We start from the raw sequence: 26,016 nt of genomic DNA on the forward strand, positions 1-26,016 counted from the left end.
ATTATCCATAGTACCTGAAGACTGGAGGGTGGCTAATGTGATGCCAATTTTTAAAAAGGGTTCCAGGGGTGATCTGGGAAACTACAGACCAGTAAGCCCGACTTCAGGGCCGGGCAAAATAATGGACACTATTAAAGCCTAAAATTATAGAACATGTAGACAAACATGGTTTAGTGGTACAGAATTTATTTATTGCATTTGTATCCCACATTTTCCCACCTATTTGCAGGCTCAATGTGGCTTACATGATTATGTTAATATTGTCATACCAGGATATCAAATACAGTAGAATTGTGCATAGTTTAAGTAAGGGAAGATAGAAGAAGGAGGGAGTGATTAGGGTAGTTATAGAGGGTGGGCATAGAATCAGCATAGATTCAGCCAAAAGAGGTGATGCCTAGGACAGCAAACGTGATCCAATCTAACCTCGTCAAAGGCCTTTTCCACGTCTAAACTAATAGCCAACGCTGGTAAATTTAGCTTCCAACAGTGGGCCATTGCTATTAAGATTTTACGAACATTGTGTACAGGCTGCCTGTTACAGATAAACCCAATTTGCGCGTCTCCAATCAAGGTTCATAAGTAAACTGCCAAAGTTATATATATAAAGCTGGTTGATCTGCAAAACCAAACAGCTCTATACTAAACACTGCTAGAAAACCATCCACTAGCAAGTCATTTCTCTCAACTCCTCAAACACTCTTCCATCTTCTACTAAATTTCCTTAAATAGTTTTAGTTCATATTTCTGCCTACCTCAGAAATGTTCCCCTTTCCCTCCCTTTTCCAACTGTTGACTTGTGCCAAATCACAATATAGTTGGACGTGTGTGTCTTTCCACATTTTCTTGGTCTCTGATTGCAGGTATTGGTAATCAGAGAGCTTGACTTTTTCCATATATACTACAGAATGGTCACTTGGACCTCTATTAATAAGCCATTCTTGTATGTTTCTCCTTTACCGCCATGTCTGATTTTCTTACATTAAGCTTTTTATTGGTATAAATGGGAATGTCCCAGGTGATAACAGCTTAATTCTTATCAGTTCTGTCAGTCATGAGCCCAATGCTCTTTTGACACAGCTGTTACTGTTTCTGGTGGATGAGATGTATTACTTTATTCTGCCCCTCCAAACTGAAGCTACACTTATCACTCATCTTGAGACTGAGGTTCACCTCTCCTTAACTATTCCTTTGTCAGGTTTTGATCAACTTATGATTTCTAACACTATAGCCACACTGTATTCATAGTGAATGCATTTTTTGTTTTCAATTTTCTTTTTCTCAGGTGTTGGTGGGATTCTCATTCTGTGTAATGGAACACTTGTCCAAGCTTAAGTATGGAGACCAATTATGGATGCTTGCTTTCGTATTTCAGCAGGTGCTCCTCTGCTAAGTATGGCTTGGAAGATTTATGACAGTTTTATCCAGATGTTTCTCAAAGAATTCCACTTAGGTTTAGAAACACAATCAGGCACATAATTTTAACTTGTAACCTAATATTTATTTTTAAATATTACAAGTGGTTGTATTTATTGAAGAGGATATATTGATTGAGCACGAGGTAATTTTAATAGATTCTATTTTACTATTTTTTTTTATTAAGTATCATAGCTCTAAGGTTAAATTGTACAAAGATTTGAAGCTGTTCAAAGAAACGATTGTCGTAAGTTTATAATTTTACTTCGGAATAATTATAGCTTTATTAATTATCCACAAAACCTTTTCTGAGATAATACCAATTATCTATTGATACCCTATATTGATCCTACATGAGTACGTAAGTATTGCCATACTGGGACAGACCAAAGGTCCATCAAGCCCAGCATCCTGTTTCCAACAGTGGCCAATCCAGGTCACAAATACCTGGCAAGATCCCAAAAACGTACAAAACATTTTATACTGCTTATCCCAGAAATAGTGGATTTACAGTGGTCTACAGACTTTTCCTTTAGGAAGCCATCCAAACCTTTTTAAAACTCAGCTAAGCTAACCGCCTTTACCATGTTCTCTGGCAACAAATTCCAGAGTTTAATTACACGTTGAGTGAAGAAAAACTTTCTCTAATTAGTTTTAAATTTACTACTTTGTAGCTTCATCGCATGCCCCCTAGTCCTAGTATTTTTGGAAAGCGTGAACAGACGCTTCACATCTACCCATTCAACTCCACTCATTATTTTATAGACCTCTATCATATCTCCCCTCAGCCGCCTTTTCTCCAATCAGTACAGACAAGGTAAGAAAGGATTAGCCAGGTAGAAATGAGAGGGAGGGGAGGGGGGAATGCAGAAAATGTGGCTTATCTCAGACAGTGAGGTTTCAATCCAAAAGGCAGATCTTAAAGAAAGACCATGTGTTTGTAGTAATAATATTTAGTGCATTTTTATAATATGGGGAAAGCGACTTGATATACTACCTTTCTGAGGTTTTTGCAACCACATTCAAAGCGGTTTACATATATTCAGGTACTTATTTTGTACCAGGGGCAATGGAGGGTTAAGTGACTTGCCCAGAGTCACAAGGAGCCGCGGTGGGACTTGAACTCAGTTCCCCAGGATCAAAGTCCACTGCACTAGCCACTAGGCTACTCCTCCATATACCACTGCATGCTACAAAAGGAGCAAGTTCCCACAAACTATCTTTCTCTTTTGATCTAGGCAAAGGGAAAAAAAACTAATTCATGTTTAATGTGGGATATAACTGCCATAAAGGGGAAACAGACCAATAAGTGGCTTCAACTTTTTGATGTCATGCAGTCTCCTGCAAACCTCCCAGAGTACCAGTCTTGACATTCAGAAGTGCCCCCTTAAAATCCCACTGCTGCTCCTGGTGATCTTGGGCAACACACTTAACCCTCTGTTGCCTCAGAAGTAGTAGTAGTGAGCCCTCCAGGGACAGGGCAATATCCAGTGTAGTTGAATGTAACTCACCTTGAGCTACTACTGAAAAAGGTGTGAACAAAATCCCCAAATAAAAATAAGACATTAGCACACGGTCATTAATACAAGAAATACAAAAGGTAATTTTATAGCTGCAGTAAAAATGACCTTAGCACGTAGGAAAAACCTGTACAAGGTTATACTAAGGCCACTTTTTATTAGAGCTTAATAAAAATGCCCCTAAGTGACTTGCCCAAGATCACATGGTACTGTAGTGGGATATGAGCTCTGCTCCCCTGGTCGCGGCTTGCTGCTCTAATCATTAGCCTATTTCTCCACTCCAGTGCTAGAATTAAAAAAGGTGTGACATAAACACATAGGATCCCATATAGGACGAGGGTAGAAACCGTAGCCATCTTACTAGCCACAATAAATGAGTGATGATGATTTTTATCGTTTACTATATTACCCAAAGTCTACGTAGCAAACCACAGAACCAGTATAATTCTATGATACGAACAAGTGCCCTCAGTGCTGTTGTCGTCTCAGCTGCCGTAGGCCAAACAAAACAACTGAGTTGAGAGCTCTCTACCGTTAGTAGTCTGCAATTATGCGGAAGTGTAGCTAACAGACAGCCAATCCCTGTACTGGAGTGGCAGGCGGCAGCAGGGTGGGCGGGAGAAGAGGAGGAGCAGAGGCGGTGGCCGTGGACGTTTGGTGACGTCATTTCAGAGACAGAGCGAGGCGTAACCCTACCGTACGCATGCGCAAGAGAAGAGGCAGCATGGCGGCCCAAGGCGAGCCGTTGGGTGCTGTTGTGTGGTATTATCGGGAGCTGTTGTTTCTTTTTAAATAGATGTTGAGGTGTTCTCTTGGCCCTCAGCCTCCCCTCTAATCTCCGAGAACTATAGGCGCTGGGGTGGCTTTCCCTGGAGTGGCAGACGGGCTGACACAGGGAAATGGATGACGTGAAGATAGAGTTCCCTTCTCTGCCGCGGTCTAAGGAAGAAGCCGAGGTGAGGGCTGAGGGAGGTCGGAGCTCCTGGAGGGACTGCAATGGAGATGTGGGCTCGGGGCAATACTTAACTGTGAGAGCTCCTAGATGTTCGCCTTAATGCTTGGGGTTACCACGTGCTATCTTCAAACGTCTCTTGTAACATAAGCTCCCTACCCCCCCCCCCCCCCCCCCCCCCCACGACTTGGTGATGATGTGTGAATGGAAGGTAAAAGTGAACGCTAAAACTGTACAATCCCTTTTCCGTAGTTCAGACTTTTCAATTCGATTGGATTTTTCTTAAGCAATGAAGCAAGAGTGAAATGATTATAAGTTAATGCGAAACTAACTTCGACAATAAATTGAGAGAAAATCCAGGCTGTACGACAGTATTAACAGAAAAAAAGCCACTTGTGTTAAATTGAAAATTAAGCAACTGTTATGTCATTTACTTTGATACTTGTCTATTTGTAGTGCAAGTATGTAGTTTTAGTATATAATGTGAGAAATATGACGGCTGTTTCACACTGGGTGAAGTCTTTCAAAGTTTTCAATACATGTCCGACAAGTACTATTGGTATTTGAATGGAATGGATCACCGTCTGCACAGGTTGTGTTGTTTTTTAATGACAAACTGAGTGATGTTCAATGAAAAAGCTATCTCTAAATACATTCGTTCTTTAATATTTTAAATCATTAACGCATGACGTTTTACCTTATCAATGTAGTAAATGACAGGTAAAATTCAGAGGGCTCGTTTTCCCCAGGTAGAATCATTGCTCTTAATTTAATTTTTTTATTTTTAGCTGAGTAACTTCTTGGTTATAGTTTCTGAAAACTTGTGCTATTTTGGGAGCAGATAAGCCCTCTAGTTATGTTTAAGCTTTTTATTACATTATTCCAGAGATTCCCAAACCTGGTCCTGGAGGCACCCCAGCCAGTCAGGTTTTCAGGATGCCAACAATGAATATTCATGAGATAGATTTGCATGCAGTGGAGGTAGTGCATTCAAAACTCGCTTATGATTATTTATTTGTATCCTGAAAACCTAGGTGGCAGGGGTGCCTCCAGGACCAGGTTTGGGAACCACGGCATTATTCATAGATGCATAGAACACATCTATCCAATCTATCCATTCTGTTTTGTTTTTAAAGGTGGTATATTAAGTATGTGAATAAATTAAACATGCAAAACCAAATAAAATGAGACAACTAAAAAAATTAGGATTCCAGTAGCATTTCACTTTGCAGCAGGGTCACTGGTTTTCTTGCACAAGCATTTCATCTCTGGAATTCTTGTTTTGTTGTTGGTTATTTATTTATTTATTTATTTTGTTGCCTCACTTTCTTTGATTTGCAGTTGCACATTCATGAGGACTTGGACCTCCTTCTCTTCTCAATAAAGTAAACATGTTCAGTTGTACAATTCCTTCCTCTCCCCGTCCCTAGGAGATTCTGTGCTGTATATTCAGATAGTTTTTTCGTTTCTACCACCTCCACTAGAATGCTCTTCCAGACTTCCACCACCCTTTCTGTAAAGGAAGTCTTTTTTAAGTTATGATTTCACATTTATCCTATATCTTGTAGTTCAGAACTATGTTTCCCTTAAGAGGCTGGTCTTGTATGTGTTTATACTTGGAGATAAATACATACAGTCATGTTGTAAGCCAGGCCAGCCATTGTCGGAGACAGGATAGGATGCTGAACTCAATGGACTCAAGTACCTGGAAGATCTCTAAAAATAGATGTTTTCTGAAGCTCATTTCCAGAGACAGGCTTGGGAGAGCCATTGCTGATCTGACTAATAGAAAAAAAAAGTATTCCTCCAGGAACTTGACCAAACCTCTTTTAGATCCACTGTTAATTGCTTTGAGCATGTCATCAAGTAACAATTCCACAGCTTAATTATGTGCCTCATGGACAAGTACTTTTCTACAATTTGTTTTAAATCTGTGGCTGTTCATGGCGTGTCCTTATGTTTTTCTGCTCATATTGCCTTTGCTGAAACCGTGCTATCTCCCCTAGCTTGTCTCTTACAGAATTATACACATTTCAGTTTTTATCCCATTTTGTCTCAGATTTTTTACTATTTCAGTAGCTGTTTTCTAGACCAGCTCCATCTGGTTTACATCCTTTTGAAAGCGAGTTCTCCAGAATTGTACACAGTACATCAAATGAGGACTTGCTAGAGATTCTCTTTATGTAATCAAGATTGACAGGTGCAGTATTAAATCTGAGTTGAAGTTGTGGAAATCTGGAAGTGCTCATTTTTATAGTGATATATCTGTTTTTGAAAGATGATTAATTTTGTGCCTGAAATTGTGGGATAAATTTTGTGACTTCACTAGTAGAGAGGTGTGGTAGCCTTGTTAGTCCACTCTTAAGGTTATCAATAGAAATCAAACAAAATAAAATAAAACATGGAAAAGAAAATATGATGATACTTTTTTTATTGGACATAACTTAATACATTTCTTGATTAGCTTTCGAAGGTTGCCCTTCACTAGGTTGTGACTTCACTAGAATTTGAAGCAAAAATGTTGAGAGCCTGTTTTGAAGAAGGAGATAAAGAAGAGAGAATTTAGGGCCAGATTTACTAATGCTTTCCCCCTATTTTTTTATCCATGGGGGGAGGGGTTAGAGCTTAGTAAATATAGGCTCTTCATGAGCTGCTCAATTTAATCTTTGATGGGAAGAATGTATGTAGGTGGGTGGAATGAGGGGTGAAGTATTCATGGGAAATTGATTTCTAATGGTCATGATGTTCGCAAGCTGTCACTGCAGGAGAATCATGGAGTGAGTAGGAGTTGCAACAAACATTTGTTCCATGTTTGAACTGTTATTGTGTTATAAACCACTTTAGGTCTCTCTCTGTGAGAAAGATGATATGTAAGTATTAATATAATACATGTAGCACTATTAGAAACAAGATTTGTGCTATCTCAGTACCACATTAAGGGGGGTCTTTAACTAAGCCGTTGTAGTGTTTTTAGCTTGCGGTAAACGCCGAGACACACACGTTCCTATGGGCATCTCAGCATTTACTCCAGCTGACCTCTACCGCGAGCTAAAAACACTACCGTGGCTTATTAAAAAGACTCCCTAAGAGCATTAGACAAACTTTTTGGAACAATGCTATTTACAAAATATCACCCTATGGTAAGTGCTAAATGTTTGATTACAATAAACTCTGGTGTGGTGTGACTCAATATTAGTTTGGTTTGATTTGGAACTGTCATTCCAGCAGTGAACCTAGAGATTAATATGTATGATTTTGTGGACCTAACTGCACAGTGGGACATCAGTAGGAACACTTGGTTTCCCTTATTAATTCATATATAGTGGGGGTTTTTTTTTTAAGTGTTTTCTCTTTTAGGGGCTCTTTTACTAAGCTGTAGTAGGCCTACCACGTGCTAAAAGAGCACTACCACAGGATGTGCTGAGGCATCCAGCGATAATGTTCCATTTAGCACGAGCTAACCCTAAACTGGAAAATATTTAATATTATTTATTTTCCAGCATGGGAGGCATGTCTGAAGGTGGAGAGTAAGTGTTCCTGTAGCTAATTGGGTAGCCTGGGCACATTACCGTGCACTACCCAATTAACACAGAGGTAGTCCAAGAGCCCTTACAGCCACCTATTTAGGTGGCGGTAATGGCCACAAGCTAATGGGGAAATATCGTGTGACGACTTCTATTATATATATTATGAGCTAGAGAGCGTTTACCATGGGTGATTAAATATATGAAAAAGAAAACGTGGCAGTACCGGATGCCTGCCAGAACAGTGAAAACTATCTGCTATGGACCCTGAGGAAGGATCGGAACTCTGTAACCAAAAACAGCGAAGATGACACACAAAAAAGGAAAAGAAAAAAAAAATAATTAAAAAAAAAACCAAACAAACAGATGACACAAAAATAATGATAAAACTATGGATTTATTAAGGTGGTATGACTCGACACAGCTGTGTTTCGGCCCAACTGGCCTGCGTCAGGAGTCTGTTACACCATGTGCCTATTCTCTGGTTGTATCAATATTTCTGTGAAGAATGTTCTGTTAAACGATACCTTATTGTAATCACTCTCCCTTAAAAACGGCTGTGTGCGCAATCTTGCAACAATCGCTATAAAGAACTATGGCTAGAAAACGTCTCACTGGAGTGGCTGCAGATGAGCTTCTCATTCACTGCCAGTGAGACGGTTTCTAGCCATAGTTCTTTATAGCGATTGTTGCAAGATTGCGCGCACAGTCGTTTTTAAGGGAGAGTGATTACAATAAGGTATCGTTTAACAGAACATTCTTCACAGAAATATTGATACAACCAGAGAATAGGCACATGGTGTAACAGACTCCTGACGCAGGCCAGTTGGGCCGAAACACAGCTGTGTCGAGTCATACCACCTTAATAAATCCATAGTTTTATCATTTTTGTGTCTGGTTTTTTTTTTCTTTTCCTTTTTTTTTTGTCATCTTCGCTGTTTTTGGTTACTGTTGTTTTTTTGCGAAGACTGGTTTCTTCTGTGTTTTGGATAGGATTGGAACTCTGGCCATAGTCCTCCGTGGCGCTTTGAGAACACTGAGCAACGTGTACAGATAAGTCGTGTTACTAAGAAATTGTATTTGAATTAAAATTGCGTGACAATGGACAGTTAGTGGTGGATGGAAGTTTTTTGCCTATGATGAGAAAGTAAGCTCCTCAATACGGAAGGCTTTTTGCCACATTGTATAGGAGTTACACTTTTGAGGCTTTTTCCTCCACATTTTTCTTTTTCATATATTTAATCACCCATGGTAGATAGGCTTATGATTGAGAGAGTTAAATTGTAAAAGCTAAAGGAGAGTCATGTTTTGAAGGGGACTATTTAATTGGGTATCATGTGGCCATAAAAAAAAAGCTGTGTTGAAAGTGGCTGGAGCGTGAGGCAACCACACATGCTAATTATTATTATTTATTGCATTTGTATCCCCCATTTTCCCACCTATTTGCAGGCTCAATGTGGCTTACAGAGATTTGTTATGGCGTTGCCATTCCAAGTTATCAGATACAATTGGTAATACAAAGAAATAAGTATGATACAGTGAGTTGGTACAGAGATTTGTTTTGGCATTGTCAATCAAGGTTATTAGATACAATTGGTGATAATAAGAGATTAAGGATAAGAAAGAAGTTTTAGGAAAATAGATATTGAAAGATGATTTTCAGGCTGGGTTGGTGAGGTGATATATTTAAGCTAAGGGTCCTCTTTGTAGGCCTTGTTGAAGAGAGACGTTTTCAGAGCTTTACGAAAGTTGGATATTTCATTGATTGACTTCAGGTCAGCTGGTAGTGCGTTCCACATCTGTGTGCTCATGTAGGAGAAGGAGGTCGCATGTGTAAGTTTGTATTTTAGGCCTTTACAGCTGGGGTAGTGTAGATTAAGAAATTTTCGGAATGATCTTTTGGCATTTCTGGGGGGCAGGTCCTCAAGGTTTGACATGTATGTCGGGGCGTCTCCGTGTATGATTTTGTGTACAATTGTGCAGATCTTGAATGTGGTTCGTTAGTGGGAACCAGTGAAGTTTCTCTCTTAAGGGTTTTGCACTTTCATATTTTGGTTTTCCAAATATGAGTCTGGCGGCAGTATTCTGGGCTGTTTGAAGTTTTTTGATGGTCTGTTCTTTGCAGCCAGCGTAGAGTGCGTTACAGTAATCCAGGTGACTTAATACCATAGATTGTACCAGTATCCGGAAGATAGATCTCGGGAAGAAGGGTTTTACTCTTGAGTTTCCACATGGATTGGAACATCTTTTTCGTAGTATTCTTTGCGTGGGTTTCGAGTGTGAGGTTTCGATCAGTGATGACTCCAAGAATTTTCAAATTGTTTGAGATGGGAAGAGAAAAGTTTGATGTGGTTATAGTGGTGAAGTTGCTTGTATTGTACTGTGAGGTGAGTACAAGACATTGTTTTTTTTCTGCGTTAAGTTTTAGCTGGAATGTGTCCGCCCAGGAGTGCATGATTTGGAGGCTTTGGTTGATCTCGGTGATTTCATTTAGATCATGTTTAAACGGGATGTAGACCGTGACATCATTTGCGTAAATGTAGGGGTTGAGGTTTTGATTAGCTAGTAATTTAGCTAGGGGTATCATCATCAGGTTGAAGAGGGTTGGTGAGAGGGGAGATCCTTGGGGGACTCTGCATTCGGGTGTCCATGGGTCTGATATATCCGTGCTCGTTGTTACTTGGTATGATCTCGTGGTCAGGAATCCTTTGAACCAACTGAGAACTTTACCTCCAACTCCGAAGTATTCTAGTATATGTAGTGGTGTTCCGTGATTGACCATGTCGAAAGCACTGGACATTGTAGGAGGAGTATGTTATTGCCACTACTACTGCTATTTAGCATTTCTATAGCGCTACAAGGCATACGCAGCGCTGCACAAACATAGAAGAAAGACAGTCCCTGCTCAAAGAGCTTACAATCTAATAGACAAAAAATAAATAAAGTAATCAAATCAATTAATGTGGACGGGAAGGAAGAGAGGAGGGTAGGTGGAGGCGAGTGGTTACAAGTGGTTACGAGTCAAAAGCAATGTTAAAGAGGTGGGCTTTCAGTCTAGATTTAAAGGTGGCCAAGGATGGGGCAAGACGTAGGGGCTCAGGAAGTTTATTCCAGGCGTAGGGTGCAGCGAGACAGAAGGCGCGAAGTCTGGAGTTGGCAGTAGTGGAGAAGGGAACAGATAAGAAGGATTTATCCATGGAGCGGAGTGCACGGGAAGGGGTGTAGGGAAGGACGAGTGTGGAGAGATACTGGGGAGCAGCAGAGTGAATACATTTATAGGTTAGTAGAAGAAGTTTGAACAGGATGCGAAAACGGATAGGGAGCCAGTGAAGGGTCTTGAGGAGAGGGGTAGTATGAGTAAAGCGACCCTGGCGGAAGATGAGACGGGCAGCAGAGTTTTGAACCGACTGGAGAGGGGAGAGGTGACTAAGTGGGAGGCCAGCAAGAAGCAGATTGCAGTAGTCTAAATGAGAGGTGACAAGGGTGTGGATGAGGGTTTTGGTAGAGTGCTCGGAAAGAAAGGGGCGGATTTTACGGATGTTGTAAAGAAGAAACGACAGGTCTTGGCAATCTGCTGGATATGAGCAGAGAAGGAGAGAGAAGAGTCAAAGATGACCCCAAGGTTTCGAGCTGAGGAGACAGGGAGAATGAGAGAGCCATCAACAGAAATAGAAAACGGGGGGGAGCGGGGAGGTGAGTTTGGGGGGGAAAATGAGAAGCTCGGTTTTGGTCATATTTAATTTCAGGTGGCGTTGAGACATCCAGACAGCGATGTCAGACAAGCACGCTGAAACTTTGGTTTGGATGCAAGGTGAGATATCAGGGGTAGAAAGGTAGATTTGGGAGTCATCAGCATAGAGATGGTAGGAAAAGCCATGGGATGAGATTAATGAGCCAAGGGAAGAAGTGTAGATAGAAAAGAGGAGGGGACCAAGAACAGAACCCTGAGGTACGCCGACAGGCATTGGGATAGAAGTAGAAGAGGATCCACCAGAGTGAACACTAAAGGTGCGGAGGGAGAGGTAGGAAGAGAACCAGGAAAGGGCAGAGCCCTGGAATCCAAGTGAGGACAGGGTATCGAGAAGTATGCTGTGATCGACAGTGTCAAAAGCAGCGGAAAGATCAAGAAGAATGAGGATGGAATATTGACCTCTGGATTGCCAATTGCTATTGTTTGTTTGAATGAGTTCATTACAGACACTAGTACAGTGCATCACTGGTCACTTTTCTAACGCGCCTTAGTAAAAGGACCTCTTAATTTTTGTCTTTCACTGTATCACATCTGTTCTCTATTATTTCTCCTAATATTGTGGTCAGCTTTTCCTACCACACCTTACTTAGTTCCCCTTTGGCTAGTAGACCTCCAGCTTTTTAACTAGCCCTAGCTAGTTCAGGGGCCTTTATACTAAAGCTTAGCACGTGCGAAAGGACATTAATGTGTGCTAAGTACCACATGGCCCATATAAAATAGAATGTGCAGCATTTAACGCCCACTAAGCTTTAATAAACGGCTTTCTTAGTGCGTATTTTCTAAATGATAGATGTAGACACATTAGGAAGACGCAGGACAGTGTTTTTTTTCTTCCCTCTAAAGGTGATTTAACAGCATGATCAGTTCTGCCCACAACTTCCAAAAGAACAATCGAGTTGACTGTGCAGTACCAGAATATCAAACTAGTGTTTGAAGTGAGCCATTTTTCTTTAGATGTTATGACAGTTCTGTTTACTCCCTGCAGAAGTTTTGGATTAGTATGCCCTGGATTGTGTCACCTGACACTTTCTGTGACAGGCATCAGGGTTTCCATTAAAAGGATTCCCTGTCCAGGAGTGAGGGCTTTTTGGGAGAGAATTAGGAGATTTCTAATCACAATGTTGGGGACGCCTGTGACGGATACCTGGGATCACTTTGTTCTGGATACGCAAAGGGCTTTTCGTGCCCAATCTAAAGGCACTCGCCTCTTGTCGTAAGGTGAGCTTGGTGGCTCGGAAAACCATATTACAGTATTGGACAGTCCTGGAGTCACCCGCCTTTTGGCATTAGAGGAACCAGGTGCACCAGCTAGCGTTGTCGAAGGCGAGGGAGGTGAAAGGTTCCCCGAAGCGGTCCATGTGTTTCACACAGATTTGGGATCCTTATTTGCGAGTGTTGAGTCCCAGAGGGCGCAGTCTGCTTCTTATTACGTTATAGCACAGTGATTTAGAGTAACTTTTTGGGTTTCCTCAGGTACACACAGTTCAATTAACAGCCATCCCCGGGGGGGGGGGGTCCCTTGGACTATCGAGAATACAAGTCCAAAGGGAAATAGGGTAGGAGGGGTGGTTTGGGAGAGTGGGTGAGGGGAGGCGGGACAAAGGGGAGGTTGGGTTGAAGGGAAATGGAGGGGGGAGATAGGTTTTAGAGTGAGGTTTGTTAGTGAATTTGTGGTAGGCGGGGGGGGGGGGGGGGGTGGATGGATAGGGGGAGGAGAAATGAAAAATGTAATGATCGTTTTTTTTTTCCGCTTCTTTACATTCTACCCGACTTGAGTCTTTCCTTTATTGATATTATATAACCCGGTATCATTTGGATGTTGGAAGAATGTATATTGTGTTAATAAAAATATGAAAAACTAAACCAAGGATTCCCAAGTCCAGTTCTGGAGAATTGCCAACAGGTTTAGAGTTTACATAGCAAAAATACCCAAATATTTATCTAGGTTTTTGGTAGATACATGCCCGTACGTCTTAAGTATTCAGTGTGGAGAAACCCAAAACTGCTAGAGGTTATCAGAAACGAAGGCGTCACTTCTTAGGACTTAGGTGCTTTTTCTCAGATGCATCCAAGAAGTAGTTGGCCTTCTGAGGTTTGTTTAAAAATATATATATATTTATTTGAGGAGGCCTATTTGGGTTTGAGGTAATAAGAGTCCAGACCTCGACTGTGGTTTTCTCTGTCTAATGTTGTCTTGTTTTCTTGAGTGGTGGGTAGAGTTGTATCATTTATGCTTGGTTTGTTAATAGATTTTATTTTTCCTATTGATATAGCTTTAATAAAAAGATTTTATAATAAATCTGTGTTTGATTTCTACCTTGATAGCTATTCTTTTGTTTTTAATGCCCTTTTTATTTGCCTGATCAATATAGCCATCATTTTAGTGTGAGGGAATATAAATATTATGTAACTATGCAAATTAAAATATTATGTCTGACAGAGGTTTAAGCAAGATATAGGTCTATGAAAGACAGTTAAAAGGACTACTTCATGTGAAATGGCCATTTTACATTGTGTTTTGACAGCTGCCCAGCAATACCTTAACTTTAAAATAGATTTGCATGACTGCTAGCATGTACTAAAAGCTATCCATGGCTTAAGTTGCTATGAACCTCCAGTATTGTACAGTGTGGCAGAATATCCCCCCCTCATTTTATCTCTAGGTATTGCTTCAACTTGCACCAAACCCTTGACAAATTCATGTCTGCTGTTTCTAATTGTTGTAGGTTTCTTCATTAATACATTCAATTAAATATTTATAAAACTTAGTTATTGTCCCTTTGTCTCTTCTGAGATATCCATACCCAGCTCCATAAAGGATAAACCTCCCTCGCTTTGCAAACCCATTCCTTTCTTTTGGATATAGTTTTGAACTTCATTATTCTGATAGACTACTCCAGACCAGTGGGTTATGTTAACCTACCAGCAAATGGAGACAGAGAATGTGAACTTTCCAGTGACATCCCCAATAAAAGAAGTGGTGCAGCCTGGAACAACTCAGCATTTTTCTGCCTCCAGCAGAGGTTGTTGCAGGATTTGGAGATAGGCCTGACTCTGTAGGGTGCAGCCTGCAGCCCTCAAATAGAGTTTGTGACCAGTTCTCCAGGGCACTGCTCCACAGACCACCACCCCCCTCCTCTTGCTGTGTAGCCGAGAGCTTTCACTGTGGATGGTCAGTGTGGCAGTTGGCTCACAGGGCCCCTGCTAGCAGAGTGAGTCACCTTTTTGTTTTCTCTTATAGCCCCCCCTCACCCCTTGATCTCACTCTGCTGTATAAAGAAAAAAAGGGGGGGTGCAAACTACGGACAATTTGAAGGTATGGGGGTAGGGTCAAAGGACTTGGCAGACAGGATTTTGTAGCCCCCAGGGAGTTGGAGTTTGGGTCAGTTCAGAAGTCCCGAGGGCGGTCACTAAGACTACTCTTCCAGTGGAAGGTGGTGTGGCACTTAAGATATGCAAGACAAATGGCTAGAGGCCTCTTTAAAACGTGCCTTTGAGGTGGCCGCTTTGACACTTCAAGCTTCTGTTTGCATTTCTTATGCGGCTAGAGCTTGTCTCAGTTGGCTACATTCTGTCATGGATTTGATTTCGGATTCTGATATGCCGGGAACTCCACAGATGTCTCTGATGGATATTGGGCTGGCATACTTGGCGGATGCCTTGTATGATTTGGTCCATGCTTTGGCCAAACTCATGGCCTTGACCGTTTCCTCTCGACGTCTTCTGTGGCTCTGTCATTGGGCCGCAGATATGGCCTCTGAGCAACGGCTCATTAAATTGCCTTTCCGAGGGAAATTGCTTTTGGGGGAAGACCTAGAAAAGGTTGTTAAAGATTTGGGGGATTCCAAATCTCAGCGTCTTCCAGAGGATAGACCCAAGTCTACTTCCAGGCAGGGAGCCTCGAAGTCACGTTTCAGAGAGACACGACGGTATCTCCCGGGGCGGTCCAATGCAGCCTTTCAGCGTCCTCGTTTTGGGCAGTGTTCTTCTTTTCGCAACGAGAAGCATCCAGCTGGACCCCCCTCTTGTTAGGGGGCTCTTTCTCTGGCCTCCCAATGATAGGGCACTGGTCCACTCAGGAGGAGAGCAGATCGGTGGTCGGTTTTCTCTGTTTCTTCCAGAGTGGGCCAGAATTACTTCGGACCAGTGGGTCCTCGATGTGGTGCGAGAAGGTTACAAGCTAGAATTCTTCTCTCCCGTCACAGACTTTTTTTCTGGAGTCCCGCTGTGTATTGCGGGCCAAGAGGACAGCGGTTCTGCAGTGTTTGCGAGACCTGCTAAGGATAGGGGCTATTGTACCTGTTGCTCCTCTCGAAAGGCGCACAGGTCGGTACTCCATCTTCTTTGTGGTTCCAAAGAAGGGAGGGGCTTTTCAGCCTCTTCTCGATCTCAGAAAAGTAAACCATTTTTTGCGGGCTTGTCACTTCCACATGGAGACATTGAGGGCAGTTATACCTCCTGTTCAACCAGGCGAGTTTTTGATGGCTCTCGATTTGGGGGAAGCTTACCTGCACATTCCCATTTGGCAGCCCCATCAGAGGTTTCTCAGATTTGCAGTGCTGGGTCAGCACTTTCAGTTTCGGGCCCTTCCTTTCGGAATGGCCACTGCCCCACGCACTTTTTCCAAGGTCATGTTGGTGGTGGCGGCGTTCCTGTGGAAGGAGGGGATTTGAGTGCATCCATGTCTCGACGACTGGCTGATTTGGGTGACGACAGCAGAGGAGAGTCGAGTGGTCACCAACCGAGTGATTGCGGTGTTGCAATCCTTAGGTTGGGTGGTCAATATGGACAAGAGTCATTGGTTCCTACTCAGAGTCTGGAGTATCTTGGAGTTCAATTCGATACGAAGTGGGGGAAGGTGTTTCTCCCCGAGGGGCGAAGGATCAAATTGCTTTTTCAGGTACGGACCTTATTGAGTCGTTGCGCTCCCTGAGTGTGGAACTATGTTCAGCTCCTCGGTTCCATGACGGCGACCTTGGAGGTCATTCCACGGGCAAGGGCTCATATGCGGCCTCTTCAGAATTTCCTTTAGAGCAGATGGTTGCCAATGTCGCTGGATTATCAACGACGCCTTCCTTGGTCTAGCTGGGCTAGGGACAGTCTCGCGTGGTGGCTTCGGTCAGCCAGTTTGCTGAAGGGTGTTTCTCTGGCGTCTCCCAATTAGGTGGTAGTTGTGACGGATGCCAGCCTTGCGGGCTGGGGAGCCCATTGTCTTTGAGTAGCCCAGGGATCGTGGACCCCTTTCGAAGCGACTTGGCTGATAAATCGTCTGGAGTTGCGAGCAGTCGTGAATGCGTTGCGGAGTTTTCAGGACCTTCTGCAGGGGCAGGCGGTTCGTGTATTCTCAGACAACACCATGATGGTGGCCTACATCAATCGGCAGGGGGGCACTCAGTCTTCCCTTGGCAGTGGAAGTGTCCCGTCTTCTAGTATGGGCGGAAGCGCATGTTCAGTCTGTCGGCAGCGCACATTGTGGGTCAAGACAATGTTCAAGCGGATTTTCTCAGGCGGACTCATTTGGACGCAGCGGAATGGACGCTGTCAGACTCGGCTTTTCGGCTGATCTGTCAACGTTGAGGAAGACAAGTAATGGATCTCATGGCCATGGCTTGCAATGCCAAAGTTCCCCAGTTCTTCAGCCGCAAACGGCAGCCAGGATCTGCAGGATTGGACGCTCTTCTCCAGCCGTGGCTGGAACAACAGCTACTGTATGTTTTTCCTCCGTGGCCTCTGATAGGGAGAGTTCTTTGCCGCATAGGTCGGCATCGGGGGCCGGTCGTTCTAGTGGCCCCAGACTGGCCCCGACGGCCGTGGTACGTGGATCTCATTTGAGCACTCTCAGAGCCACCATTGCGACTTCCGGTGACTCCCGATCTGCTGCATCAAGGGCCAGTTCAGATGGAAAATCCCTCCCGCTTTGGTCTTATGGCCTGGCTATTGAGAGGCGGCTGCTGAGGAAGAAGGGATTTTCAGGACCAGTCATTGCCACTCTTTTGGGGACACGGAAGCAGTCTACTTCAGCAGCGTACGCACTAATGTGGAAAGCTTTCTTGGCGTGGTGTGCTTTGCGTGCTGAATCACCTTTTTCGGCGGACATTCCAGTTATTCTGGAGTTCCTTCAGGATGGTCTTCAAAAGGGATTGGCATATAATTCCCTTCGAGTGCAGGTGACCGCGCTAGCTTGTTTTAGGGGCAAACTGGATGGTTCCTCTTTATCAGCTCATGCTGATGTGGTCTGTTTCCTACGCGGGGCTCTTCGGCTTCGGCCTCCTCTGCGGAAGCCGTGCCCGGTGTGGCATTTGAATGTGGTACTGCGAGCCCTCCAGGCCCCACCGTTTGAGCCATTGAATAAGGTTTCTGAGAAGGATCTAATACTTAAGACAGTGTATTTGGTGGCCATTGCTTTGGCTAGGAGGATTTCTGAAATTCAGGCTTTGTCTTCCAAAGATCCTTTTTTGCAGTTTTCTGAATCAGGGGTGTCGATCCGGACGGTGCCGTCGTTTCTACCTAAAGTGGTTTTGGCTTTCCATGTCAATCAGGCGGTTTATCGTCCGTCTTTTCGAAGAGAGGATTATCCGGGGGAATTTGCCTCACTATGTTTCCTGGACGTGCAGAGAGCCTTGTTTCGGTACTTGCAGATCTCTAACGAGTTTCGATGCTCGTATCATCTTTGTGCTCTTGTTGGGATCGAAAAGAGGTGAGGTGGCTTCTAAGGCTTCCATTGCTTGCTGGATTAGGGAAGCCATTGGGAGCGGTGTATCTGCTACAAGGACAGGTGCCTCCAGTGACCCTGAAAGCGCATTCTACTTGGGCACAGGCAGCTTTTTGGCGGAGGCGTCGGCCTTATCTCTGGAAGAGATTTGTCGGGCGGCTACTTGGGCATCCCGTCATACTTTTGCAAAGCATTTCAGGCTAGACGTGTCTGCTCGGGAGGATGCGAGTTTTGGGGTGGGAGTGTTGACGTGGGGAGCGTCGGCTTCCCACCCTACTTAAGGAATGCTTTGGTACATCCCACTAGTTCCTGGATTCATTTGCTGCAAGTGACAAGGAAGGTAAAATTATGTCTTACCTGATAATTTTCTTTCCTTTAACGCAGCAGATGAATCCAGGATCCCTCCCTAGTTCAGCCAACGTTTTTTTTTTCATTTTCCGCGCAGTGTGGCTATTTTTTTCCTTCCGGATTCTCTTTTGCAGAGTTCAGACAGATATGGGAACACGGAACGGATTCCGATTTGTGGATCAAGTTGCAGTTATTTCAAAGTTCTTATTTGGTTTTCTGTGTTTCATAGTGAGGATGGTTTCTGGTTGTTGTTGGTTTCATATTTTTGGCCTTGGCAAATGCTTATGAATTACATACTAACTGAGGAAGGAGCTGGCAGTCTGGCATCACTGCCTTTAGTTTATTTATCTCTGTCTCCACCTGCTGGTAGGCGGACTTAATCCACTAGTTCCTGGATTCATCTGCTGTGTTAATCAGGTAAGACATAATTTTACCTTCCATGTGAACCAGGTGGTCTGTCTGCCCTTCTTTGTGGATGAGCGATCAGACATTTCTGATTAGAGGCTTCACAAGCTGGTCTTTCACAAGGTTCTACTCAAGTACTTATGAGAGACAAATGAGTTTCTCCTCTGGGTCATCTTTTTGTTTTCTGTGTCCCTTAGAAGGATCATGTGGCATCTAAGGCCTTCATTCTGCATTGGATTAGGGCAGACATTGAGGCCGCTTACATCTTTAGGAATAACAGAATGGAGCGGAGGAGTAGCCTAGTGGTTAGTGCAGTGGACTTTGATCCTCGGAAACTGAGTTCGATTCCCACTGCAGCTCCTTGTGACTCTGGGCAAGTCTCTTAACCCTCCATTGCCCCTGGTACAAATAAGCACCTGAATATACTATGTAAACCGCTTTGAATGTACTTGCAAAAACCACAGAAAGGCGGTATATCAAGTCCCATTTCCCTCCCAGGTTGAGAGCTCACTCGATTTGGGCTCAGACGACATCCTGGGCGAAGGCCTGAGCAGCCTCTCTGGAAGATATCTGTCTGGTAGCAATATGGTTGTTGGTCCATTCCTTTTGTAATCATTACAGACTGGATGTGCTGGCCATAGCCCATTCAGACTTTGAAAGAGCCATCATTCAGTGGGTCATTGTCTTCACCTGCCCAGTGATTCTGCTTTGCTACATCCCATTTGCTCAGGATGGTACAGCCCAGACGCTAAAGAAAGTGAAATTTGGTCATGCCTGTTATTTTCTTTTCTTTAGTTAGGCTGTACCATCCTAGGACCCTCCCTCAGAAGACTAAGGCTGCTGGGACTCTTAGGTTTCTTTTTCTGCTGTTCTCCCCTCCCACCCCCACCCCCCAAAAAAAGAAATTGGAATTTGATTCATTATAGCTGCAGTGATTGATTGTTCCTTGTCATCAAGCAGATGAAGCCATTACGTATGGGTTGTGTCCATCAACCAGCATGGTGAGATAGAGAGCACTCAACTTTTCACAGTGCCTCATGGATCCTAAGGAGCTTAGCCGAGATTGGGTGGCAGAGCCGGTGGCGGGAGGCGGGGATAGTGCTGGGCAGACTTATACGGTCTGTGCCAGAGCCGGTGGTGGGAGGTGGGGCTGGTGGTTGGAAGGCGGGGATAGTGCTGGGCAGACTTATACGGTCTGTGCCCTGAAGAGGACAGGTACAAATCAAAGTAGGGTATACACAAAAAGTAGCACATATGAGTTTATCTTGTTGGGCAGACTGGATGGACCGTGCAGGTCTTTTCCTGCCGTCATTTACTATGTTACTATGACTCCGTGGCAGTGAAGCCGTGTAGTGTTCATAGGGTTCGTAATCGCCCTGCCCTTGAGGGAACTGTGTGTAGTTGCCAGCCTCCCTCCCTCCCTCTCTCTCTCTCTGCCCTCCAAGCACGACCTGTCCTCCGGCAGCCCCTCACCTTCCTAAGTGCTGGCTATATTTTAAAAATTCTTAACCTTGGGTTGTGGTGTCCACAATGAAGGCTAGCGGCGCTTCAGACGGCCTTCGCATGTGTCTCAGCTCTGCCTCTGGTGCCGCCCTTGTGGAAACAGGAAATGAGGGCGGGACCAGAGGCAGCGCTGAGACACATGTGAAGGCAGTCTGAAGCGCCGCTTGCCTTCATTGTTGGACGCTGCACCCCAAGGTAAGAATTTTTAAAATACAGCCAGCACTTAGGAAGGCGAGGGGCTGCTGGAGGACAGGTTGTGCTTGGAGGGCAGAGAGAGGGAGGAAGGTGCGGGGGCGTGGATCTCGGAGGGAGGAAGGGAGGGGGCATCCTGCAAGTTGAAGGGGAGGGGGGGGGCCTTGAACTCGAAGGGGAGGGATGGAGGCGCGGGAGTGTGGAACTCGAACGAGAATGGGGGGTATGGAACTCGGAGGGGAGGGAGGGGGGGACCTGGAACTCGAAGGGGAGAGAGATGGAGGGAGGGGGGCCCTGGATATGGATGGATGGAGGAGAGGCCAGGGGAGAATGCAGAGTTGATGCTCAAGTAGGGGGGGAGGGCAAGGGACAGGAGTATTGCTGCACCACGATGGATGGAGGGGGCAGGGGAGAGATGCTGCACTTGGATGGATGAAGAGGGCAGGGCACAGAGGATGTTTGCTGCAAGTGGAGGAGTGGCCTAGTGGTTAGGGTGGTGGGCTTTGGTCCTGGGGAACTGAGGAACTGAGTTCGATTCCCTCTTCAGGCACAGGCAGCTCCTTGTGACTCTGGGCAAGTCACTTAACCCTCCATTGCCCCATGTAAGCCGCATTGAGCATGCCATGAGTGGGAAAGCGCAGGATACAAATGCAACAAAAATAAAATAAATAAATATGGATGAATGCAGGGGAGAGAGCATAATTGGTGCACACGGGACACACTACACTCACACAGACAGTCTCTCTCTCTCTCTCTCTCTCACACATACTCTCTCCTAACAGTTCCCTTAAAAACATAATTGCCATTAGAGGACAACCTTGCTAGCGCCCGTTTCATTTCTTTCAGAAACAGGCCTTTTTTTTTACTAGTAGTATATATAGGAGAACTGAATAACTTTGACAGTGATGAATTGGATTAATAAAATGTTATTACAAAATTTAAAAGGTCAGTACATTTATTGAAGTGATTTCTTTTTTCCTGTACCTGGTTTTGTGTATGACCTTGCTGTTTTATGTGTATTCTGTTTCTTTTGTGCTTAAAAATTCTAGGACTGGACATATCCTATGAGAAGAGAGATGCAGGTATGTTTCTTCTTAGTTCAGTTTGAAATGCTAATTACTTAGCTTATTCTTGCTATATACCACCTTGAGTGAATTCCTTAAAAAAAAAAGTGGTAAATAAATCCTAATAAAAAATAAAATAAAAATATTTAAATGTTTGGTTTAGCCCAGCAATTTTTTCCTCCTCCACCTTTTGATGTCTGGCACCATTGAAGAGGTGAGTTCCAAAACCTGTTAGGTACATTTTTTTTTCTCAAAAATGAGTTCATACCGGAAACAGACTGCCTTTATGAATAACCATAGGTTGTGTGAAGTTTGCACTAAAGGCATTTATTCATAAGGTATATAATATTCAGTGAAAAAATGTATTTTTTTTTTTTGTTGGATAGAGTTCTTGCTTACATTTATCCAGAAAACAGCTTTTTGTTCTTAACAGGTTTTGGAGCTCACCCCTTCAATTGTAATTGGATTACAATTCCTGGAGCCCTCATTTGGAACACTTTGGAAGTTTTTATTCATTTTTTTCATAACTCGCTCTTCCCTTGTAGCCCAGCCATCACAGCAATAGCTGTTCTCTGTAGTCCCTGGCTCATTGTAGAGCCCAGCAGTATACATATATCCTGAGTTAGCCGTTAGGTATCATTGTTGTGCAGCGCATGGGACACTTCTCTCGTCATCCGCTGTGAATTCTGCTTTTACGGTATCCCTGTCCCAGCTTTTATTTTCTAAATTTAAGATGGCCCTTAAAACTTATTTAAAACTGCTTTTGGGGACACTTGCTGAACACTTTTTTTTTTTGCACAGAGCAGCTGTGACCTGTGTTCTGTTCTGGATGTGTGTGGTTGATGTTTAGTTTTTTAAGATATTGTTTTGGACCGGTTGATGTTTGTCTCTTTCCTCTGTTCTGTTTGAATTGTAGCTGTTTTCTGTTTCATAGATTTAGTCTTGAAACTGTAAACCACTGTTTTATAATTTTTATGAACGGTGGTATATCAAATTTTAAACATAGACCAGGGACCAAGTGCTGGAAGTGAGAGGTATAAGGGACATGACTCTTTGTTTAACAGCATTTAATTTGTCAAAAAATTAAACTAGAATTTCTAAGGGAATGTTTTTGTTCAGATATTTTCTATTTTCCCTTTAGGAAATTTTGCCTGGGTTGTTTTTAGGTCCCTATTCCTCAGCTATGAAAAGCAAGGTATGATTTACAGAACTTATTCCTGGGCCCATATACATTTTCTGTGCATTGATTGTTATATTATGTACTTTAGTTATTACACAAATGGGTGCAGGGTAAACTTGTATACATGTATTCACAAAACAGAATTCTATCTGGCTTTCTAATTCTGCTTTTTTTCCCCTCCCATTTTACAGTTACCTATGCTTCAGAAATGTGGCATAACCCATGTAGTATGTGTACGGCAAAATATCGAAGCAAACTTTATTAAACCAAATTTTGAACAATTATTTAGGTAAGACTTTAGTGATGGTGGTAAGTTATGTTTGGATATGTGGTGCTAATTTGATCTTTTTTTTTTTTCACTTTATTTTTCAACTGTCAAAGTACAATTAAAGAAAAGTATGCAATATTACAAGCAATAATATTTACTATAGTCCACATCAGGAGTGAAGAAAGCAGAAGACAATTTCTCAAAAATACTAATATTTAAGTTAATCTAGATTTAAACCCCAATCAACTTAACCACCAAGAAAAGTACAGGAAAATTGACACGTGACTACTTTACTTCATTTCCCCCCAAAGGGATTTTAATTTGTCAAATGTTTAGGTATTCTCCTAGTAAGTAATAACACACTTTCAAGGACACCTAAGAAAAAGTTGCTTCCAGCTGCAACACTTTTTAGGCTTCAGTGTCACAATGTCTCCTATGCACCTGTGTTGCCCTGGACACATCAGGGAAAATGTTAACTTTTTGACCACAAAAAATTGCATTCTTATATTGAAAAAAAAACATTATAGCTATTTTATCTTCCTCTTTAACAAAGCAAACCAAAAGAGTAGGTCTGGTGGAAATCACATCATGAAATGCTGACGCTCCATCCACCAGGTCTCAAGTTTAGTAGAAGAAATATAATCCATGTTAGAAATCAAAATAGAATCGGCCTTGGGCAACTCCAAGGCATCCTTTAAATATTTATTAAACAGCTCCTTAGGGGCTAGTAAATAAAATTTAGGAGTCTTAGATTCCTTGCCCAGTATGAATTTTCTAAAAATTCATTCTGCCTTTGCAGGAACAAGCTATCATTAATAAATGAATCATTAGCAGACTGAATAGCTGAGATCTGGTTCTCCAAAGTCTCCAAAGAAAATTTGAATTAGCCAGCCTAGAGTCCCATTCTTCAAGCTTATTCAGACTGCTGAGAGAATTGAGCAACTTGGGGGGGGGGGGGGGGGGGAACCTGTTGAATCATAGTTTTTGTCTGATACAAGAGTACAAATATCCTTCAAGGAAACATCCACTTGAGTATCTTCATTAGGAATGTTCTGGCCCTCTCCTAATCCATACAGTATTTCAAGAACAGATGGCAAGGGAACCAATTCCTTTGGTGAGGACACAGAATGAGCAGACGGGCATGGGGAGGTAGAAATCTGCCCTATCTTTGGAGTAGATATATCTTCCTCACCACTACTAATGAACTGGGGTGGTAAAAGAGGGTTCTGTCAATAGGACTCAGAGAAGCACTTGATGCAGAGGAAAGTGAACCAGAAATACCCAGTACATTCTTAATTACTTGAGAAGCAGGAACAACATTCTTAACCCTAGGACCAGTACCTATAGGAATTGAAGCTGGAGATATACACTGGATTTAGTTTTTCTTTTCCCTAGTATTGCTAAGTTATTCTGGGTCTCACAAACTTCACACAAGCGCCAAAAGAGTGGGTTGAAACCCTTAGATCATACACTCGTGACCATGCCATGGGGAGACTGCTGTTTTTCAGTGCAGGCTGGTATACTGATGTCTTTGGGGGGGGGGGGGGGGGGGGGGGGGCGTGGGGATAGAGTGCACTCCTCAGTGGCTCTACTGTCCACAAGTCCTCTGGTGTTCTGAGGCTATTCTATCACCTGGCTCCCCACTGAAAACCAGCATCTGTGCTCAAGGTAGTATGCTCCTTCCTCCTTCAGGCATTGACCTTATTTGCTATGTTTTCTCCATTTTGCATTTTTGCTTTCCTGGCTACTTTACCAGCTTCTGTTAGCTGTTCCAGATATTGTCGCCTGTCATCTATTTTTCTGCAAACACTTATAGTTTATGAAGGCTAACCTCTTTCCACTTTTGAGAGCCCAAGTGGCCTTCTTTTCTCTTACGTTTATTTACTTTGCTCACAAAAAGGTTTGTTGCCCTTAAAATAGCTCTCTTCAGTTTTGCCCACTGTTTTCCTCCTCCTTCCAGATGTTCTCATCCAGCTAACTTTCCTGCATCTCAACAAATGAATTTTTTGCACCTGTCTTAATACTGAACCATACCATCTGGTGATTGCTGGATGCCAGATGATCTCAATTTTATAGCATCAGAAACACTCTACTGATGTGTGAGCGGCAAGTCCAGTATGGCCCCATCCCATGTGAGTTCCATTACCAACTGCCTGAACAGTTTTCCCTGTAGAGAATCCAGGATCTCCCTACTTCTAGATCACACTATTCGGGTGTAGAAGGTCTTTGAGCAGTGGTTTGCTGATCAGGGTCTGTGCCCTTGGAAGGCTGTATTTAGCCTTTCTACAGTTTGGAGAAGGTAAAGGTGGTTAGCTTAGCGGGATTTACAAAAGGTTTGGACTGCTTCCTAAAGGAAAAGTTCATAGACCATTATTAAAATGGACTTGGGGAAACTCCACTGCTTATTTCTGGGATAAGCAGCATAAAATGTTGTACTTTTGGAGGATCTTGCCAAGTATTTGTGACCAGGATTGGCCACTGTTGGAAACAGGATGCTGGGCTTGATGGACCTTGTTCTGTGTCTGTCCCAGTATGGCAATACTTATCTACTATAATAAAACTCACCCTCAACGTTCTGAAGTCACTCAGTCACTCCCTGAAGGGTTCGTCAGTTCATGGTGGTGAAGCCACAACACTGACCATGTCTCTCTGCCCCGCCCTCGCATGACGGACCAATCAGAAAAAACACCCTCAACATTCTGAAACACAAAGGACCATCACAACACCATTCCCAGGCAACGCTATGCAACATAAGATGGACCAATCAGAGGAAACTACATCACAATAAGGGAGGAGCATTCACCAGCAGAACGGCTCATTATCTGTACAGCACGGAGAGCACAGAACCACCGCTGGAATGAGAGAAGAATATTCCTGCTGTGGGTATGTGCAAAAATAGACCGGGGGGGGGGGGGGGGGGAGAGAAATTTTTAAATGCCTAATGCCGGTACTAAAGAGTGCCGGAGGGCCTATAGCACAGAATATATTTGGGTTCGCTTGACATGGAGTCGGAGGAGCCGGAAAACAATGTGCCCCTCACCATCTGGGACGTGGGCGAACAGGACAAGCTGCGGCCCAGCTGGAAGGATTACCCGTGACCCAGCCAGCAGCAAACAGCCACCAAGGAAGGGGAAGGAGTAGGGAGGAATCTCTGGAGACTGGCTGCCAAACTAACGAAACA

The 26,016-nt window shown here is 43.4% G+C and overlaps 1 protein-coding gene across 2 annotated transcripts in view; it reads left to right on the plus strand.

Annotated features, from left to right (window-relative positions):
- Positions 1–3,647: 3,647 nt before the first annotated feature.
- STYX (serine/threonine/tyrosine interacting protein) overlaps positions 3,648–26,016 on the plus strand; it is a 72,051-nt gene continuing 49,682 nt past the window's right edge. For both annotated transcript variants that reach the window (XM_030214480.1, XM_030214482.1), the window contains exons 1-4: positions 3,648–3,892; positions 21,373–21,405; positions 22,529–22,582; positions 22,759–22,856. In XM_030214480.1, the coding sequence (XP_030070340.1) occupies positions 3,836–3,892; positions 21,373–21,405; positions 22,529–22,582; positions 22,759–22,856 (242 nt within the window). In that variant the 5' untranslated portion in view covers positions 3,648–3,835. The remainder of the gene's footprint in view (positions 3,893–21,372; positions 21,406–22,528; positions 22,583–22,758; positions 22,857–26,016) is intronic.

This window comes from Microcaecilia unicolor, chromosome 9, assembly GCF_901765095.1.
Source record: "Microcaecilia unicolor chromosome 9, aMicUni1.1, whole genome shotgun sequence".
Taxonomy (NCBI): Eukaryota; Metazoa; Chordata; class Amphibia; order Gymnophiona; family Siphonopidae; genus Microcaecilia; species Microcaecilia unicolor.